The sequence below is a fragment of the Neoarius graeffei genome, chromosome 16 (genome assembly GCF_027579695.1).
Source record: "Neoarius graeffei isolate fNeoGra1 chromosome 16, fNeoGra1.pri, whole genome shotgun sequence".
Taxonomy (NCBI): domain Eukaryota; kingdom Metazoa; phylum Chordata; class Actinopteri; order Siluriformes; family Ariidae; genus Neoarius; species Neoarius graeffei.
In genome coordinates this window covers 35,402,982-35,425,026 of record NC_083584.1, presented here as the reverse complement: position 1 = coordinate 35,425,026, position 22,045 = coordinate 35,402,982, and the positions used below count along the sequence as shown (strand labels likewise).

The window sequence follows — 22,045 nt, the reverse complement described above, 5'->3', positions numbered from 1 at the left end:
TTTGCATTCTAAATAACCATAATGCAAACTGTTATCTCACCTACACTATTAGACAGTAATTTTTGTGTTCAGGATTAGGTGGTGTCATCATATATTACTTCATTACAACTGAGCATTTGCGGAGTGATGTTTGGATAGCAGCCTGTCTGAGCTCATTGGGTGTGTGGAGTTAGTGAAACACCAGAGAGGAAATGTTAAAGTGGAGCTTGTAAAGGACTGGAGGTTTCAGAAAAGGAGGAGCTATTTGGGAAGAATAAGAGTTAAAAAGTGAACAGAGACATGGAAATTCCCACTTCCTCAGTTCATACACATTAACATGCTTGCTTCTCTCGCTCATTCAGTCACCACACCTTGCCAACCACACACGCACGCACACACACACACACATACACACACACACACACACACACACACACACAAAAACCTAACATGGGCATATGCACAGGCAGAGACCAATAATGAGAAGACAGAAGGAGAAATGACATTAGATGGGTTTATATTGCATATCGTTCAATATATGCATGGCATTCTTGAGAATGCACAAAGGTTTGTGCATCATGCTAGACTTGTAAATATTGTTCACTGCAGGAGGACCCTGCGCACTGAAACTCTTGAATGCCAGTGATTTATGTACAAATAGAGGAAGACAGGGAAAAAGAGGAAATGAAAGCCGTGATGGACGCAAATGGAGATGAGCAGCGCTAAGAAAATAAAGAAACAAAACTCAAAAAATAAGAAGCTGATGAGCTCACGTTCAAAGTCAAGGAAAACTATTGGGCCATGCTCAAGTTCGGCGCAAGTCAGCACTTTCAGGAGATTCCCCATGAGCCCCCTGGAACAGAAAGAAGGGAGATGTGTGTGGGTGATGGAGGGTCCTGGAGATCTGTGTGGTGTGTGCGCACATACAGATATGTGTGACATCAGGGGCATATACAAGGCGCAGGGTGTGGATGGAATGGATTAAAAAGTGCTGAAAAGACCAGGAGACTGGGGCGTTTGTCGCGATGCCATGGTGGAGCAATAAAACTCTTCTTCCCTGCTCCATTCTTATTTCTCAAAACAAGTGCAGGCACCCACAGAACCTCCTCCAATCCATCCATTCTCCAACCTCAGCACATCCACCCTGAGCACATCACACACACTGAGACATTACACACCACACAGCAACAAGCACTTACTTTCAAAGTCCAGAAAAAAATGTGGACAGTTCTCTAAATCCTTGCCAAGGACCTTAATGAGGTTCCCCATGGCTGGCAAACCTGGTCAAGGGAGACAACAGATGCATACAGTACAAGAAAACATAACCTGTTTGATCACAAGAGCAGTTCAGAAGCTTGCTTTTGACTTCAGTACTATGGTTGTATAACTTATGCAAGAGCAATGGCACTCTTTACTTGGTCAAATATTATATGTGTAAGTTTGGAAATTCTGTAAGCATTAAAGAATTGTATCAACACATTAATGTGTCTCTTTAAACTGGATCTGGCTTTTTAAATGTTATCAGTTTTGAGTGTGATAAATAAAAAAGTGAATTTTAACACAATTTAATGATAGTCCCCTTTTCGGTTTCCAGTACTTGATTTACAGTGAGTATAAACAGTGCTGAATCTGGTTATACTCAGTGTAAATCTGGTGTCGTGGTTAGCTCTGTCGCCTCACAGCAAGAAGGTTCCGGGTTCGAACCCTACGGCCTACAGGGACCTTTCTGTGTGGAGTTTGCATGTTCTCCCCGTGTCTGTGTGGATTTCCTTTGGGTGCTCTGGTTTCCCCCACAGTTCAAAGTTTAGGTAAAATACCCAGCCACTGGGGTTGTACAAGCCAATGCATAATTAGTGCCGGTCCCAAGCCTGGATAGATTGGGGAGGGTGGTGTCAGGAAGGGCATCCGGTGTAAAACCTGTGCCAAATCAAATATGTGGAACAGATCTGCTGTGGCAAACCCTAATGGGAGCAGGCGAAAGAAGAAGATAAACAGTGCTGAATCTGTGAACTATCATTGCAATGTTGCATCTTTAGCTGCACAAAACATCAAAATAAGTTCAGTCTGTATTTATATACACCACTGTTCGATCATTCACAAATTATATTGTTAATCAATGCATAAAGGTCTCAGAAAAGATTAGTGTCACTCAAGACATATCAAATAAGATTTCCAGTTTATATCCAATATCCAGTTAGGTTTGATTCGCAATATGTGGATGCAAATGTATGGCATTGTATAAAAGTATGCTAGAAATGCAAAGTCTCAAAGCTTTTGTGTAAAATGTGGAATACCATTTGTCATTCATTCAGTGAAGTGATGATATGTAAGGGATAACATACAGCAATCCGGTCGTTATTGTGAAATAAACCCTGACAGAGTGATACAGAGATTTATTTTTCAATAATGACCTGCTCGCTGTACATTATCCCATTATCCCACTTATTACATGGCTAATTACGAAATGCATCAATAATTTGCCACAAAATATTGATTCTAAAAATGATTTTATTGATTTAGAAATGCTTATGTTGTGGTCTACAGCAATAGTCTGTTCTACAGAAATATCAGACCGTAGAATGTCATAGTTGACCAATCAGAATCAAGTATTCAACAAAGTCGTGAAATAATCTGATTTAACTGCTGGTGAATCTGTGTTAGCACTCCAGAATAATTTGCTTTTAGTTCCCAGCATGTCTCCTGTGTTTCTAGATTATGCTAAAATCTCACACCTTACCTTGCTAAAATGTTCTGTTGTTTTCGAGCAACATTAGTAGCATTAGTAGGTATCTAGATACAAAGGAGTGAGATTGAAACGTCCCATTTTTTCCTCAAATGAAAGTAACACACCATATGAAATGGATTCTTGCTACTGTCTAATAACTGTAGCTTACATTTACTCGCATTAAAATTCCCATCTTACTTCCAGACAAATAGCATTTTATATTTGGTCAAATTAAATTTCAAAAGCTAAGCACATCACCATAAATACTTAGTTGAAATGAAAGTGAATCTATTCGTTATTCCCACTGGTTCCCGTGTGTGCTCTGAAAAGCACCAGATACCTAAAAACCTTTAAGGTTATTCAAAAAATGCTAATGTGCATAATAATTTACAGCATATCATATGATAATGCCTAGCAGTAGCCTAGCCTAACAATAAGCAATACCGGACAATGTGCAATATAATGTGCAATATAAAGTGCAGTATCTCTCCTGCCACCCCCCCCCCCTTCTCCCCACCTTTTTCCCCCTCCCCCCTTCCTCTCTTCCCCATATCTTATTCTTTTTATATTTGTATATGTAAATACTTAATTTAGTTTAATTTATCTAGAAGTTCTCTCTATTTCTTTTCTCTGTTTATCTGTAATGATGCTGCTGGAATCTTAATTTCCCTGAGGGAACCCGCCCAAAGGGATCAATAAAGTTTTATCTAATCTAATCTAATCTAATCTAATCTAATCTAATCTAATCTAATCTAATCTAATCTAATCTAATCTAAATAAGTATGGGAGTAGATTAGTAATGAGTTTGTTCATGTGCTATTAGGGGTGTAAAAATCAGATGATTTGGATTAATACATTCATTAAAAAAAGCTATTATTTTAATTCTATTTTAAACTGATGTGTAAAGCATTGAATAGGTCAACAAGGTGATTTTTCTGTAACTCTGATACCTTGAAAATAGTCCTTATTAACTTACTAACTGTAGGCCTACTCCCGATTCTGAACATCTCATCTCATTATCTCTAGCTGCTTTATCCTGTTCTACAGGGTCGCAGGCAAGCTGGAGCCTATCCCAGCTGACTACGGGCGAAAGGCGGGGTACACCCTGGACAAGTCGCCAGGTCATCACAGGGCTGACACATAGACACAGACAACCATTCACACTCACATTCACACCTACGGTCAATTTAGAGTCACCAGTTAACCTAACCTGCGTGTCTTTGGACTGTGGGGGACACCGGAGCACCCGGAGGAAACCCACGCGGACACGGGGAGAACATGCAAACTCTGCACAGAAAGGCCCTCGCCGGCCACGGGGCTCAAACCCGGACCTTCTTGCTGTGAGGCGACAGTGCTAACCACTACACCACCGTGCCGCCCTGATTCTGAACATATTTTGGTAAATTGAATCATGTCATATTGTATCAGATTCAGTGGTATTCAATGGTCATATACAGTACTGTGCAGAAGTCATAGGCACATGTAAAGAAATGCTGTAGAACAAAAATGGCTTAAAAAATAATGAAATGAAATGTTTCAACATAAACAACGTATAAACAGCAGTAAGCCATAATAAATGAAACAACGTCAGTATTTTGGCGTGAGACGACCCTTTGTTTTAAAAAAAAATTAGTAGTCTCAGGTACAATGAGTGCAGTTTTATTAGGAAATGTGCTGTAGGTTTTACTGAGCATCTTACAGAAGCAGCCACAGTTCTTCTGGACACTTTGTCAAACTTGCTTCTTAATTTTGCAGTAAAACCCAGTAGCCTTCATTATGTTTTCTTTTTTTAATCTAAAAAGTGATCGCTTCTGTGATATGCTGCTCAGATACAAGCATTTTTTCCCCTGTAACATTTAATTTTGTGCTGGAAAACAAACATTTGGAACTTTAAAATGTTTTTGTACTGACTAGAAGTCATAAAATAGAAATCTATAACAAAGTTTATATGAAAAACAAAACAAACAAAAAAAACAGGGTGCCTAAGACTTTTGCACAGTACAGTATATTGAATCATTACCCTAAGAATTGATGATACAGTGTTGTGTAGAAGCCTGTGGTTTGCACCACGGGCGATTGTTCTAAGACAACGAGGGAGGCTCAGCCTCCTCTAAAAATGACGAACATCATGTAGGATGAATTGCGCTAGGCTTATGTTATAGCCGACCTTATAACATTGCTATTTCAGATCCAGAATCATAGAAATATGTGTGCTCAACCCAACTACAGTGCAAAATCATTCCGTTATAACTTTCCCCACTTTGCCTAATGTGTGCGTGAGTTTTTCCCCTTCGTGACAGCGCGATGCAGCCCAGCCTCAGTGGACTTCAATGGCATTTGGGAGCGATGCGCTTTTCAATCTCAAAGTGCAAGATGGTTATTGGACAAATACTGCGAAAACGCCCGCCCCACGGACTCCTAGCCTCACAGTGGGAGGGACATGGCAGTTTCCGCCAGGAGACTGGTGATTGGTGAAAGCGGCCGGATATTTTCTTTGATTGACAGCTCGTTTCAAATGTAGACAGGCAGCAGTGAATTTCAGTTTAGTCCCATGCGGATTCGCAAGTGCTGTGGTGTATTGTAAGAGATCAGCTTACATTTCGATTTCATTCATTACATACGGTTTCTACCAGCTTTTTTAGTTTGTATATATTTTCATTGTAAATAAAGTGTAAATATAGTGTTGTCAAGTTTGCTATCTTAGTTCCAGAAATTTCGTTTGAGTGACTGAACTTGAACTTGAGGGGGCTAGTCAGCTAGCAAGAAAGCTGCTCACGGATGCCAAGCATTGCTGATTTAATTTTGGTGAAGCCATTTGCCAGTCTTCCTTTCGAGGAAAAAATTAAAATTAAAGAGCAGGGTAGACCAACGCCTCAAACTGACTTGGTGAAAAAGGTAGGGAATAATACTCGTTCCTTTCAGCTCTCCTGGTACGAGAAAGTGAATTGGCTAACAGCAAGTGACCCACATCAACAACAGTAAATAGGCTACTTTAGTAATATGTTATGGATGGACCAAAAATATAGAATCTATTTAAAATGTTTATGCTGAGTATATTATATTGGAATATATATTTCTCTGGATATGAATTAAACACAGCTACAATTTGGAAAACATTTTTAAACAAAAACACAGCCGAGAACATTTCACACTACAGACCTGGATTAAAAGTGAAGGGTTATCAAAATTGTCAATAAAACATCTCTCAGTCAAAATAAGTAAAATATAGGGAAAGTGTCATTGAATGAAATGTGTGGCACCCAGCTCTATGTTTGGCTCCCCAAGGTCAGTGCTTGTGCCTATTCCAGAACACTCTGCTGTTACTGCTGAGGTTCCTGACAAAGAGCTGCTTTCATCTCATTATCTCTAGCCGCTTTATCCTTCTACAGGGTCGCAGGCAAGCTGGAGCCTATCCCAGCTGACTACGGGCGAAAGGCGGGGTACACCCTGGACAAGTCGCCAGGTCATCACAGGGCTGACACATAGACACAGACAACCATTCACACTCACATTCACACCTACGGTCAATTTAGAGTCACCAGTTAACCTAACCTGCATGTCTTTGGACTGTGGGGGAAACCGGAGCACCCGGAGGAAACCCACACGGACACGGGGAGAACATGCAAACTCCGCACAGAAAGGCCCTCGCCGGCCATGGGGCTCGAACCCGGACCTTCTTGCTGTGAGGCGACAGCGCTAACCACTACACCACCGTGCCGCCCCGAGCTGCTTTCAATAATTATCAATTTTTAAACAACATGCCACAATTTTAAGATATAAAATGTTAAAATATACCCCTCCCCCCCAACACCACCATCATGTATATTGGACAGTAGGCTAATGGGCCAAAAGAACCTGTTATTTCACAGTTTGTGACCCTGCCAACAATCAGCCAGATCAGAGGCAAGAGTATGGGCAAAATTGATGTTTTTTCTTTTTTCTTTTAAAATCTGGAAATATCGTAACCGACCAGCCTCCCCTGTTTGAAAGACTACCAGCCGCCACTGGTTTGCACCCCTATGCAGTATATCATAAAACATTTAAAAACCCTCATCAACTGTGCTGTGAAAATATAATCTAAAAAAACAGTAGTCATGAAGACTCCATGAATTCACTGGATTCTCAGTCTACTGCAAAACAGCCACTTGTACTTTACACTTCATCACTATGTGTAATTTCCGTGGCTATTTAACATGTAGAAGGCTCAGGGTTCTCAAGAAGATAATAAATAGATACAGGGGTTTTCAGTTGACATGAAACCATGAAAACCCTTGCTTCTTTTTCCTATTAGCATCCCACGTGTATATAAACATCATTAGCATACAGAGATTTAATACCATATCTCCATACTGCAGCCACATAAAAAAGGAAAGACTGAAAATAAATGCTTGATGTGTTAAGAGACTCCTTTCACAAATGTTATCTGAAATGGCAGCTAGCCGTACGTTCTGCATCAAATGGTGATGCAGTGTGTGGTTAAAGGCACACTCGTGCGCACACACACACGCACGCAGTACAGAGATAGCATTTCCCAGCCGGTTTATCACTGCCCGTCTCCTGGCAACTAGCCGTATAGCTCTGTTTCCATGGCTGGATCGCTCAGTTTTCTAACCCTCCCTTTTTGCTAGCTGGGACTTTCATCAGCCTCACGTTTCCTCATTTTCACCTGTACTTATTACAAGGAAAGGGCACATGAGCTACAGTGTACTTGGCTGGCGCTACATGATGGATGTCATTTTGCTTCCCAAATTGAAAAACAAATAGGATGAGAAGACACCAAATAAGCCATATACTCTGGTCGCTGCTTATTTAATGGATACCCCTTGAATCTTTGTTGTTCAAATCATTTGATCCTATAGCATTTGATATGAAATTTTACCTGGAAATACCTAATATATCTTATATTCACATGAATTACTCACTGGACAGTGAGGTGTTCCTCAAATCAGCAGAACCATGAGCTTAGCAACAGTCAGACTGTGTGTTCCAATTATTTTTCATGTTCTTTAGAGAAATTTAGCCAGAACACAAAGCGGCAAAATAATTTTCAGTTATCTCTTCACTTAAAGGTGCACCATTCAAACCGAGACTGAGAAATAGTTCAATATCAACTCTGTTGCTTCTGTGCCATCAACGACAATTTCTCAGCAAACCAACAGCTGTTAATTATTGCTCTGCAGCTCACACTGCAACATAACTCACACATCATGACATCTATTGTTGTTATCACCTACCAGCCAACATACACTTGCCTTCTCCCACCTTTCTTTGTTTTTTTCTACTTCTCTCCTGTAAAAGTGCTGTGCTTCGTCCTCCTCACTCTCTCTCTCCGCTGGACACTGAGATGTTCCTCAAATCAGCAGAACCATGGGCTTAGCAACAGTCAGGCTGTGTGTTGTGTAGCCTTACACGAGCTGTGCACTTGTGCAGAAGCGGCTCTGCACTCAGCATGACACTGTTCTTTTCACACTTCTCTTTTTCGGACTGCTATTTGAAGGCACACACTCTGTCTGTGTGTGTGTGTGTGTGTGTGTGTGTGTGTGTGTGTGTGCATATAGGTGTGCTACTTTTTGGTCCTGTATGAAAAAATAGTGTGGGCTACAGAGGATGCCCTAAACTAGGCCTGGGGTTTAGTAACAATATGAACAACACCTTTAACTTAACGGAAGCTTCCTGTGGACAGAAAGCCCACTAAACATAATTCTGTCTAACGTTGCCATTGATTTAGCTTCCGCAAAGAAAAAAAAACCTCTGAAAGCTCCCAATGGTACATTTTGTTCCTTCTTTTTCTTTAAATGTTTTATCTTTCTCTTTAGATTTTTATGCTTGGTATGTATACAGTGTTCAGAAAGGATAAATCATTCATGTCAGGGACCATATGTATGACATCCAGTGGAAGCTAGTAGTAACTGAGAGCTCTGTGGTTAAGTTTTGTGCTAGTGGGCTCTTAAGAAAGACTCTAAACCTCTTATATGATTGGCTCATATATAGCATTTGCTAAATGAATAAATATAAATGGTTGCTACTTCATAGCTGCATTTAAATAGATTTAGTCGTGAGGTGCAAAGAGAAAGGTCCATGCTAGTAAAGAGGAAGTTAGACTAGCAGTCAAAGGTTTGTCTAACTCGTGTGAGAATGAAAATACCTTCTGCCTCACCACAGTTTAAGGCTGAAACCAGACCAATTGTTTGCTCTTGCCCAACCCCCTGCACATTAATCTCACCATGCTGCGGTTTACACTTTCATGCAGTATATAGCTATAAATATTCTGTGCATGGTCACGGAAGTTACTGCACTATGAAAGAATTGCATCTTAGAAAATGCATATATTTTGAATACAGTCAAATGTATCTAGCATTTCTTACACTCTCAGAAAATAAAGTGCATTATTGTACAACAGCTTGTCACTGGGGCAGTACCCTCTAAGGTACTTATTTGTACCCTTTAGATACTGTTTGGGAACATATATGTAACTTTTTGGCCCTAAAAAGGTACACACAGTTACTGAACCCTCGGGAGTACATTAATGTAGATTGTACACTGGGGGACAGAAATGGACTCCTACTGTACCCCTATTTCTGATAGTGAATTATAAGACAACTAAATTTCAATTTCAAGCAATACCAGTTTCAAGATTTAAATAGTTTTGTATTGGTAGATAACTAAGTTTGAGTATTTATTTATTTGTTTGTTTGTTTGTTTGTTTGTTTGTTTGTTTGGGGCGGCACAGTGGTGTAGTGGTTAGCACTGTCGCCTCACAGCAAGAAGGTCCGGGTTCGAGCCCTGTGGCCGACGAGGGCCTTTCTGTGTGGAGTTTGCATGTTCTCCCAGTGTCCGCGTGGGTTTCCTCCGGGTTCTCCGGTTTCCCCCACAGTCCAAAGACATGCAGGTTAGGTTAACTGGTGACTCTAAATTGACCGTAGGTGTGAATGTGAGTGTGAATGGTTGTCTGTGTCTATGTGTCAGCCCTGTGATGACCTGGCAACTTGTCCAGGGTGTACCCTGCCTTTCGCCCGTAGTCAGCTGGGACAGGCTCCAGCTTGCCTGCGACCCTGTAGAAGGATAAAGTGGCTAGAGATAACGAGATGAGATGAGATTTGTTTGTTTGCATTTCTTTGGGTAGCACGGTGGTGTAGTGGTTATCACTGTTGTCTCACAGCAAGAAGGTTCCGGGTTCGAACCTCATAGCTGATGGGGGCCTTTCTGTGTGGAGTTTGTATGTTATCCCTGTGTCTGCATGGGTTTCCTCTGGGTGCTCCAGTTTCCCCCGCAGTTCAAAGACATGTGGATTACGTAAAAATACCCAGCCACTGGGGTTGTACAAGCCAGTGCATACTTAGTGCCAGTCCCAAGCCTGGATAGCTTGGGGAGGGTTACATCAGGAAGGGCAGCCGGTATAAAACCTGTGCCAAATCAAATATATGGAACAGATTTGGTGTGGCGACCCCTAACGGGAACAGCCGAAAAAAGAAGTTAGATTATTTGTTTCTAGAATTTAGTGTAAGACATTTGCTTCTATGTAGATGTTTGCTTGTTTTTGTTTTTTTTTTCTTTTTAAATTCATTACTTTGGTTCAAGCAAGTTAACTTTGATTTGATTTGTGGCAATGGCCTTTCTGCAGCTTCTTTATGACAAAACATGTTTATATAATGAAAAAATGCTATGGTTTTATGTTTTATTATCTGTCTATCCAACACCCTTGTGCCATCATTCTTTGTACCATATGGCTTTGTATCATGCAGAAGGTTGCACAGTCCACAGCTGGCTAGTTTCATACCTTTGCTTGCAATTTTCCTCCAAGAGCACTTTACTGCATCCACTGGGGGCTTGTCTGCTCCTCTGCCAGTATCACAGCATCAGCATCCACCACCTGAAGGAAACACAGGAGGATGTTGTTCTTGCTGGTGTTCTTTTCAAAAATTGATTGGAAAAATATACAAGTGAGCAAGAAACAAAGAGATACAGTAGATAGAGTGCCAGCTGTCTACTGCAGAGACACAGGGTGCTAACACTGACCAACCAAGGTGCAACACACACACACACACACACACACACACACACACACACACACACACACACACACACACACCACTTTGTCTCAATTCAATTTTGTTTGTATAGCACTGTTACAATGGACATTATCACAAAGCAGCTTTGCAGAAATGTATCTACATGTACTGTATCCAAACATAAATTTTAAACTTATGAATTTATAAATTTATCCATAATGAGCAACCCAGAGGTGACAGTGGTACGGAAAAACTCCCTGAGATGACATGAGGAAGAAACCTTGAGAGGAACCAGACTCAAAAAGGAACCCATCCTCATCTCGGTGATAACAGATAGCGTGATTATCAATAATTTGCTTCTATAACTGTGTGCTATATAGTCAAAAAAAGTGCAATCGTGTAAAAAGTTAAAATCATTATAGTTTTAACATGAAATTATTTTGATGAAGTTATCAATTGTTCACTGATGGAGACATGAATGCAAGACGTTTTGTGGCAATTGCAGTCCAAAGCCATCTTCATGGTTTCTCTTTAACTCTCCTTGTGAAGACCTACCACTGAGATCATTGCTTGTGATCTCAGTGGTAATAATCACAGCTAATCAAACCATAACCTTAGCCTCTGTATCCAATAGGACAGCTTTTGACTCTTTTAGTTTGTTAAGAAAATGGTAAAAAAAAAAAAAATCAGCTTCTCTCATGTGGACCAGCCAACATCCTATATGCCTACAGCAAACCTTAACTTCAGTAACCAAAAATCTTTTGACTATTTTAGTATTTCAAATACAAGTTGTTGTTTTTATTTTCCTACACAGGGCCACACAACCACAGAATTTGCATGTGTTCTTGTCATCATGAAGATATTTGGTCCATAAAAAACGATACATGCATGCTGACACACACAAATTTGTGTATTGTTAGTGCAATGAATATTTTTTTAATCTAGATATACTGTACATCAGTGTTGTAGTCGAGTCACTAAACCTCGAGTCCGAGTCCAGTCTGAAGTCCCCAGTGTTCAAGTCCGAGTCAAGTCCAAGTCATTAAAGAAAATTTCGAGTCGAGTCTGAGTCAAGTCCACTTTTGATCCGAGTTGAGTCTAAGAACAAGACTCCAACCACACCATTTGATGGTGGCTGTTGCCGCCTTTATGTGAAACCATTTCTGCTACTGTGTTGGACTAATGTTACTGCTTAAAGTTAAGTTAAAGTCCTTTCCGCGCTGTGTGGCGCATCGGGCGGCGCCGATCTCCGTTTCTGCAGCCCTCGGCCTCTCGCCTATTACATAGCTACGGTTACAGTGGGGAGCTAGTCCTCTGGTAACCACAAGAGTTTAACTCCCCACTCGCATCTGTATTGCAGCATGCCTTGCCAGATGGTAGTAGGTACCATTTTTATGATGGTCTTTGGTATGACCTGACCGTGAATAGAACTCCCGATCTCCCGGCGGACATGCTGCCACTAGCCAGTAATGTTACTGCTTGACTGCCCCATTTTAGTTAACAGGCTACAGATAAAAAGTTTGTTCATCACTCAGCAAGCCCCACCCACTATCAACAGGGCAAATAACATGAGAGAGGGTTAACACTCGCTAGTTCATCGGTCAGCAAGCCCTGCTATCAGCAGAGCAATGAACATAGCATGTCACTTCCTTCTCTGGACGTAGTCTTGCCAAATGATGACTGAAGTTCAAGGTTGTCCCCGTCGTCTCCTCGGTAGTTCTCCTACATATGGAATACATAGCAGTGCATTTTTTTCCCACTGCATGAGGAGTCTGTATAAGCAAAGCAGACAATCCTAAGGGCGTTATCTCCAGGGATTTTAGCGCCATTAACGTTAGTTTGTTCCTAAACATGACGTATGAACAGGTGAATGTGTGTTCTCTTGCATGAAATTAGTATACAAATTAATGCAGATATAAATATCTTCTGCCAAATTATTATGGCATGTTCCAAAAAAATTAAGAAAAAATCTGAGTCCTCGTCTCCAATTTATGAATCCAAATGCAGTTAATGCACGAGTTCGAGTCCAAGTGCGAGTCATCAGTGCTCAAGTCCAAGTCAAGTCATGAGTCCTTAAAATTAGGGCACAAGTTGGACTCAAGTCTGAGTCCTGGATTTGAGTACTACAAGCCTGCTGTACATCCGGTTTTTTTTAAGGTAAATAATTAGGACCATCTATTGTAGAAATGGAAAGTGACTTTTTTTAATTGTAGGCATTTGGGCAGTGTAATAAACTCAAATGAATATTCAGTATTGACATGTAGAAGCTTTCAGTTACTGTTAGACAGACGGTGTATTAATTGTGTTGAAAGAAGACTTTGCTTCTCAATTAATAAAATGATACTGGACTATAGCCCAGAACACTTTGTTAATAATGGAGACATAAAGTTGGCAAGAAATGTCTTAGATTTCCTAGTGTCTAGTTTACTGGCCATTTTGTGGGCACATCTCACTAAAAGCATCTTCTCTAAACTCTGTAGCTCCTACCAATAGTATATAAGTATATATAAGTGTTATAATTGATTATTGCATGTCACTCTTGCATGATGCATTGGAAACCTTTCAACAGTCTGCAATCACTGTAGTGTGTAGTTCCAGTGGGAAATCCAGCATAAAAACAACACTTCACAACAAAATTCCCAGAAAATTCTTGGGCTAATTAATTCTCAAATGACAAGAAATTCAACTCTATTGAGGAGGATCTGTCTGCAGACTTCAGGTCAGTGAATATGTTTTTGAGCAAAACAGATGTTCCTCTATAAACTATATAGTATGAACGTAAATGACCTTCAAACTTTTCTAAGAAGGCACACAGCTGTCTGAAGTTGTTTATGATTGCACTAAAAGGTTAAGAGTTTATAATTTATTGATGTTTAAAAGCTAGCTAGCATTAGCAGTGAATATTATAAACTTTATGAATAGCACTTGAAAATCTTCTCCAATTTCCCGTCGTGTTGTCATAAGTGCGCCGCCTTGTGAAGATTATATACACTTCAAATTTCTAAGAAATCTTGTTGTTAATTTATGTTAGCCAGCTAGCATTAGCAGCATTCAATATGAACATTTATGAATGAATTAAAATCCTCTCAAAAATCCTTATGTTAATTAATTAGGTAGTGTTTGCTCTGAAGATTACGAACACTTAAATTTTCTAAGAAAATTTATCCAGTTAGTTTGTTAGCCAGCTAGCATTACAGAATAGATTATGAACATGATTGTAAATCACTTAAATTCCTGTCAGAAGCCTAGCAGGCTAGCGTATATTAGATAGCTATAGCTAGCATTATCAGTGAAGATTATGAACATTTATGAATATGACTAAAAATACTCTCAGAAATCCTATCAGGTTATGTAATGCTAGTCACCGACTAACAAAATATGGGAACTTACATAAGCATATATGAATGTCAATTACTTTCTTCCTTCTGCTTGAGGACTTCAATATATGGACTCAAAGACAAATTTTTTGTGGTCACTTATCTGCAAACAGGCCTTATTGACTGTCCACCAATTTCCATTATTGATATGCATCCAAAAGTCTCCTGGCACAACTGTACATAAACTAGGGGTATAACACAATTCCACTATCTGTATCTGTTTAATGCGCTTGTATTTAATGTATCTGTATTTATATTATAATTTCAACCTAAAGTGGGTATGGCATTGTAAATTAAATATGAGCCCTACCACTGTGTCCCCAGGAACACTGCAAAGTTAATAAATGGCTTCAAACAGAGATGTGGACAGGACTCTTTTTTTTTTTAAATCCCACTTGCACAGTTATGATTGTTTATACGCGTCCTTAATATTTTCTAACATTTTTCTTTCGGTCGGGCACCACCCAAACTGATAATGACATCATCAGTTTTCTTTGGCTAATCAGACATAAGGTACACCACCACTCTTGCTGGAGCAGTTGGGGGTGAGGTGCCTTGCTCAAGGGCACTTCAGCCAGTCCTGCTGGTCCAAGGAATTGAACCAGTGACCTTTTGGTCCCAAAGCTGCTTCTCTAACCATTAGGCCTGTAACAAATTTAGTTGGTTCTATTTCCCAAAATATACACAAACTAGCGATGTAAGTTAAACCACCATGATGAGGACCAAGCAGTTACTAAGGAGGAATGATAAAACCTTGTAAATTCATTGCAGAATGACTTATGTACATTCACATTAATGAATGCACTCTTTCTGTGTCCTGAGTTCCATATCTGACTGCTTGCTTGTAACCATGTGCTTTCACTCACTCGTGAAAGTAAAAACGTTTTTGCTACACCCAAGTCCCTTTCTTCATACGGGTGTCTTGCAAAAGTATTCATCCCCCTTGGTGTTTGTCCTGTTTTGTTGCATTACAAGATGGAATTAAAATGGATTTTTGGAGGGTTAGCACCATTTGATTTACACAACATGCCTACCACTTTAAAGGTGCAAATTGTTGTTTTATTGTGACACAAACAATAATTAAGATGAAAAAACAGAAATCTGGAGTGTGCACAGGTATTCACCCCCTTTCATATGAAACCCCTAAATAAGAGTTGGTCCAACCAATTCACTTCATAAGTCACATCATTAGTTGATTAAGATCCACCTGTGTGCAATCAAAGTGTCGCATGATCTGTCACATGATGTCTGTACAACTCAACCTGTTCTGGAAGGACCCTGACTCTGCAACACTACTAAGCAAGCAACATAAGAACCAAGGAGCCTCCAAACAGGTCAGAGACAAAGTTGTGAAGAAGTATAGATCAGGGTTGGATTATAAAAAAAATCCCAAACTTTGAATATCCCACGGAGCACCATTAAATCCATTATAGCAAAATGGAAAGAATATGTCACCACTACAAACCTGACAAGAGAAGGCTGCTCACCAAAACTCACAGAACAGGCAAGGAGGGCATTAATCAGAGACAAAGACACCAAAGATAACACTGAAGGAGCTGCAAAGAGCCACAGCGGCGATGGGAATATCTGTCCATAGGACCACTTTAAGCCATACCGTACACTCCACAGAGTGGGGCTTTATGGAAGAGTGGACAGAAAAAAGTCACTGCTTAAGAAAACACATTTGGAGTTTGCCCAACAGCATGTGGCAGACTCCCCAAACACATGGAAGAAGATTCTCTGGTCAACTGAGACTAAAATTGATCTTTTTGGCCATCAGGGGAAATGCCATGTGTGGTGCAAATCCAACACCCTGAGAACACCATTCCTACAGTGAAGCATGGTGGTGGCAGCATCATGCTGTGGGGATATTTTTCATCTGCAGGGACAGGAAAGCTGGTCAGGACTGAAGGAAAGATGGATGGCACTAAATACAGGGCAATTCTGGAGGAAAACCTGTTTGAGTCAGCCAGAGGTTTGAGACTGGGACGAAGGTTCACAATGACCCGAAACATACTGCTAAAGCTACACTGGAGTGGTTTAAAGTGAAACATTTAAATGTCTTGGAATGGCCTAATCAAAGCCCAGACCTCAACCCAATTGAGAATCTGTGGCATAACTTGAAGATTGCTGTACATCAACGCAACCTATCTAACTTGAAGGAATAATAATAATAAGTTAAATTTATATAGCGCCTTTCAAGAAACCCAAGGACGCTTTACAATTATAGACAAAGAAAAAAAAAATAATAATGAAAAATAAAAAATAAATAAAAAGTAAAAAGTCCACCGAGTAGGGGTCAGAATGTAATTCCCGTGGTGTAGCAGCCACAGTCCCACCAAAAGGCGCACGAAAATGAGTCCCACATCTCCAGCACTGCCGCCGTGACGCCGTCAGCAACATCGCTCAACACCACGCCATGGGTCCACAAAGCGAGCACAGAAGCTCCGCCACGCAGAGTGCTGGTGTGTACCAAACCGCCTGCACAGCCACTGCGACGCCACCGAGCAACATCGCTCGGAACATCACGCCAAGCATTAAAGCACAGAGCGCTGGACAACCACGATGTAAAATGAGCAACAGGCTCACTGCAGTCCATAGCTGGGAGCACAGGCATCACCCACAGCTAACCAAGGCCTGGAGGGAACCGACGCCCAAAACTGGGGCTGGAGCTACACCACAACCGGCGGACAAAACACTCAAACGAACATCAAACTACACAAACACACAGAAAAAAAGAAATAAATAAATGAAAATAGAAAAAGAAAGAAAATAAAAATAAAATAAAAAAGCTCTGAGTCTGGAGTCGGAGCAGTTTTCCTTGAGGAATGGGCAAAAATCCCAGTGGCTAGATGTGTTAAGCTAATAGAGACATACCCCAAGAGACTTGCAGCTGTAATTGCAGCAAAAGGTGGCGCTACAAAGTATTGACTTTGGGAGGGTCAGTACCTATGCACACTCCAGATTTCTCTTTTTTCATTTTAATTATTGTTTGTGTCACAATCAAACAATAATTTTCACCTTTAAAGTGGTATGCATGTTGTGTAAATCAAATGGTGCTAATCCCCAAAAAATCCATTTTAATTCCATCTTGTGACAAAACAGGACAAACACCAAGGAGTACTTGTACTTTCGCAAGACACTATACATCTAGTGTTATCCAGACCATGTGAACCAACTATTCATATATTCGTATAGAACACATCATTTGTTCATTGTTAATAATGTATTAATTTTCCATTACTGTACATCCCTAACATAAAGTATGTATTAACTGTAAACATACATTAATAGGCATCATGGCTTTATGACATACTTTGAGGTCTATAAATTTCTTATCACATCGAAATTAAATATATGTGCACACACAGACGCCCGCCTGCACGTATGCACACGCTCAGTCTCCAAATCATCACCAGCAGCAGCCAGTAAGCTTGATGCATAATGCAGCAGTGTCCACTTCATAAATTCAAAAGAATATTCATCATAGCACACAAAGAGCTCTGCTTGTTGCTATGGCTTATGAGCAACCTGCTGTCCTACTGTGCACCGTGCTCACACAACTGCTCCACATGAGCCATAGTCCAGATTCAACGTCATGCTAACATGAACCATTATCACGACACCACAAGTGACAGAACTAGAGCAGTGTGTTTTGGGATGATGGGAGATGTACTGTATTTTGACTGGATGTAAAATCGCCTCTTCTGTTTATGTCTCACTCGTCCTTTTCTAAGTGGTGTTTGAAATGCCAGACTGGGAAGAGTTTCTCTATTTGCTGATGAAGTTACAGTAAGTGTATTGACTGGGCTGCATTGTTAATATAATTCAAGGGCCATACAGGGTCATCAGAGGTCAAAAGATGCTTTTGAGTTCTCTCCTGAGTTGTATGTGGATCAAATGTTATGGATATTAACAGTGAATTGCTTAATAGATCAGAGCCACAAATGCTTAAATATGATATACTGGGTAGTTTTTTTTTTTTTAATGATATGGTATGCATGACACAGCAAGGTCAGTCTTTTTACCTCTGATATTGACACTCTGACAATATTCCAATAAATTCTGGTCATAGCATTAAAGTTAGATCGACGAGACAAGCACTATAATGACCATCCTTCTGTGAAATGTGCAGCCCTCAGCTTTAATTTGATTTCTTTTGTTTTTTCAAGCAGAGAGCGACAGTCCCCTTGTCTCTGATTTATCATTTAGCGCCACCTGGAGAGAGACACAGGAAATTTACTATAAAATGTACAGTGGTGCTTGAAAGTTTGTGAACCCTTTAGAATTTTCTATATTTCTGCATAAATATGACCTAAAACATCATCAGATTTTTCACACGTCCTAAAAGTAGATTAAGAGAACCCAGTTAAACAAATGAGACAAAAATATTATACTTGGTCATTTATTTGTTGAGGAAAATAATCCAATATTACATAATTGTGAGAACCGGCTAGTGGCCTAGTGGTAGCATGTCTGCCTCTCGATCGGGAGATCATGAGTTCTATTCACGGTCGGGTCATACCAAAGACCATCATAAAAATGGTACTTACTACCATCTGGTAAGGCATGCTGCAATACAGATGTGAGTGGGGAGTTAAACTCTCGTGGTTACCAGAGGACTAGCTCCCCACTGTAACCCTATCTATGTAATAGGTGAGAGGCAGAGGGCTGCGGAAACGGAGATCTGCGCCACACGGCGCGGGAAGGACTTTAAATTTAACATAATTGTGAGTGGCAAAAGTACGTGAACCTTTGCTTTCAGTATCTGGTGTGACCCGTTTGTGCAGTAATAACTGCAACTAAACATTTCCGGTAACTGTTGATCAGTCCTGCACACTGGCTTGGAGGAATTTTAGCCCGTTCCTCCGTACAGAACAGCTTCAACTCTGGGATGTTGGTGGGTTTCCTCACATGAACTGCTCGCTTCAGGTCCTTCCACAACATTTCGATTGGATTAAGGTCAGGATTTTGACTTGGCCATTCCAAAATATGAACTTTATTCTTCTTTAACCATTCTTTGGGAGAATGACTTGTGTGCTTAGGGTCATTGTCTTGCTGCATGACCCACCTTCTCTTGAGATTCAGTTCATGGACAGATGTCCTGACATTTTCCTTTAGAATTCGCTGGTATAATTCAGAATTCATTTTTCCATCAATGATGGCAAGCCGTCCTGGCCCAGATGCAGCAAAACAGGCCCAAACCATGATATTACCACCATCATGTTTCACAGATGGGATAAGGTTCTTATGCTGGAATGCAGTGTTTTCCTTTCTCCAAACATAACGCTTCTCATTTAAACCAAAAAGTTCTATTTTGGTCTCATCCATCCACAAAACATTTTTCCAATAGCCTTCTGGCTTGTCCACGTGATCTTTAGCAAATTGCAGACGAGCAGCAATGTTCTTTTTGGAGAGCAGTGGCTTTCTCTTTGCAACCCTGCCATGCACACCATTGTTGTTCAGTGTTCTCCTGATGGTGGACTCATGAACATTAACATTAGCCAATGTGAGAGAGGCCTTCGGTTGCTTAGAAGTTACCCTGGGGTCCTTTGTGACCTCGCCGACTATTACACACATTGCTCTTGGAGTGATCTTTGTTGGTCGACCACTCCTGGGGAGGGGAACAACGGTCTTGAATTTTCTCCATTTGTACACAATCTGTCTGGCTGTGGATTGGTGGAGTCCAAACTCTTTTTAGAGATGGTTTTGTAACCAAGGTCCTCAGAAATCTTCTTTGTCCGTGCCATGATACACTTCCACAAACGTGTTGTGAAGATCAGACTTTGATAGATCCCTGTTCTTTAAATAAAACAGGGTGCCCACTCACACCTTATTGTCATCCCATTGATTGAAAACACCTGGCTCTAATTTCACCTTCAAATTAACTGCTAGTCCTAGAGGTTCACATACTTTTGCCACTCACAGATATATAATATTGGATCATTTTTCTCAATAAATAAATGACCAAGTATAATATTTTTGTCTCATTTGTTTAACTGGGTTCTCTTTATCTACTTTTAGGACTTGTGTGAAAATCTGATGATGTTTTAGGTCATATTTATGCAGAAATATAGAAAATTCTAAAGGGTTCACAAACTTTCAAGCACCACTGTATATGATGATTTTATCTCTGGAGAGAATGCTGCATTCATAAGGAATTCAAGGGCTCTATTAATGTGAAATGGCAACTGCTGGAGATACACATGCCACTTGTAGCTCACATCATGAGAACGCTGTTGCAAATATGGACACCAAGCATTAACCTTATAAAGACTAAGGCTATCGATTTACAGTGCCCTCCACAATTATTGGCACCCCTTGTAAAGATGAGTAAAAATGGTTAGAAAAAAATCCACCTTTTGGTGAAGTCACTTCATCTCACACTGAAAAATATGAGAAAAATCCAACCTTTAATTGAAATACATTTATTCAGAGAAGAACAAATCCCTCATCAATAAATAAAAAACACATGTGCCACTATTATTGGCACCCTTGCATTGAATAATTTGTACAACCTCTCTTTGCCAGTAAAACAGCGCTGAGTCTTCTCCTATAACATTTTATAAGGTTGGAGATAAAAAGCAGGGCATCGGAGACTATTCCTCTTTACTCAATCTCTCCAGATCATCCAGGGTCCTGGGCCCTCTTTAGTGCTCTCTCCTCTTCACCTCACCACACAGGTTTTCAATGGGGTTCAGGTCAGGGAATGGAGATGGCCATAGCAGAAGCTTGATTCTTTGGTCAGCTAAACATTTTTCTATTGATTAGGACATATTCTTCAGTTGATTGTCCTGCTGGAAGATGCAATGACGACCCAGTTTTAGTTTCCTGGCAGAAGCAGCCAGATTTTGATTTAAAATTTCCTGGTATCTCATGGAGTCCATGATGCCATGTACCCTAACAAGGTTTACAGGGTGGTTAGAGGAAAAACAGCCCCAAAACATCACAGAACTTCCACCATATTTTACAGTTGGGATCAGGTTCTTTTCATTATATCCATTCTTCTTTTAACAGCAAACCCTCTTTGAGTGTTTATTGCCAAAAAGCTCCACTTTTGTTTCATCAGATCATAGAATACCAGTCAAAGTCAAAGTTGTAGTAGCATTTCACAAACTTCAAGTGCTTACATGTGGTTAACTGACAGAAAAGGCTTTTTTTTTTCCTTCTTGCATGCCTTCCAAATAATCTGTTGGCATGGAGGTGGAGTCTGATGGAGGTTTTGGACATGTGGAAACCCCATGATATAACTTTTTCTTGTAATTTACAAACAGTGATCCTTGGGGATTTTTTTGTCTCTCTTATTATCCTCTTCACTGTACATGGGGGCAAAATAAACTTGGGTCCTTTTCCAGGCAAGTTTGTAACAGTTCAAGTTGATGTCCACTTTTTATTATTATTAGGGCCCGAGCACCGTTCGGTGCGAGACCCTATTGTTTTTCGAAGGATTATTATTATTATTATTATTATTATTCTGCCGTGTTTGGCCTTATTTGAGGCATTTCCCATGCACAAAAACTCATGAAATTTGATACACACATCAGTCATTGTCCTTACTACTCAGCCACAGACTTTTGGCCCCAGGCATGGCCCAGGGACTTCATAGCGCCCCTTTTTCCATTTCCCATTGAAATGAATGGGTAGAACTTTGGAATGACGATGTCATAAGGCCATTTGGAGTGAAATTCCACATGGTCATTTTTAACGTACGGTACTCCTCCTAGACAGTTCATCAGATTCATGTCAAACTTGGCAAACATGATGCCAAGATATTGCTGAAGTTGAATTGCTAAGGGATTTTTGATATGTTGTAATATGTTGAAATATTATAACATATACCAAGATATTGCTGAATGTTGAACTTGATATGTAATATGATTCTGATTCTGATACTCTTTAGCTGTTATGGGCCTGTCTGGTATAGTGCCACCAACTGGCCAAGGAAAGAATAGGGT

General features: G+C 40.3%; 1 protein-coding gene across 6 annotated transcripts in view; it reads right to left on the bottom strand.

Annotated features, from left to right (window-relative positions):
* The window catches only part of fam49al (family with sequence similarity 49 member A, like), a 65,677-nt gene that overhangs the window by 19,593 nt on the left and 24,039 nt on the right, over window positions 1-22,045 (bottom strand). The window contains exons 2-3 of one of the 6 annotated variants that reach the window (XM_060942830.1): window positions 10,482-10,574; window positions 753-832 (exon numbers count right to left, since the gene is read on the bottom strand). In XM_060942830.1, coding sequence (XP_060798813.1) covers window positions 753-825 — 73 coding nt within the window. In that variant the 5' untranslated portion in view covers window positions 826-832; window positions 10,482-10,574. Of the gene's footprint in view, window positions 1-752; window positions 833-1,178; window positions 1,260-7,938; window positions 8,165-10,481; window positions 10,575-22,045 lie in introns of those variants that run through there. The other 5 variants (XM_060942832.1, XM_060942829.1, XM_060942828.1 and 2 more) reach the window with 5 other exon arrangements.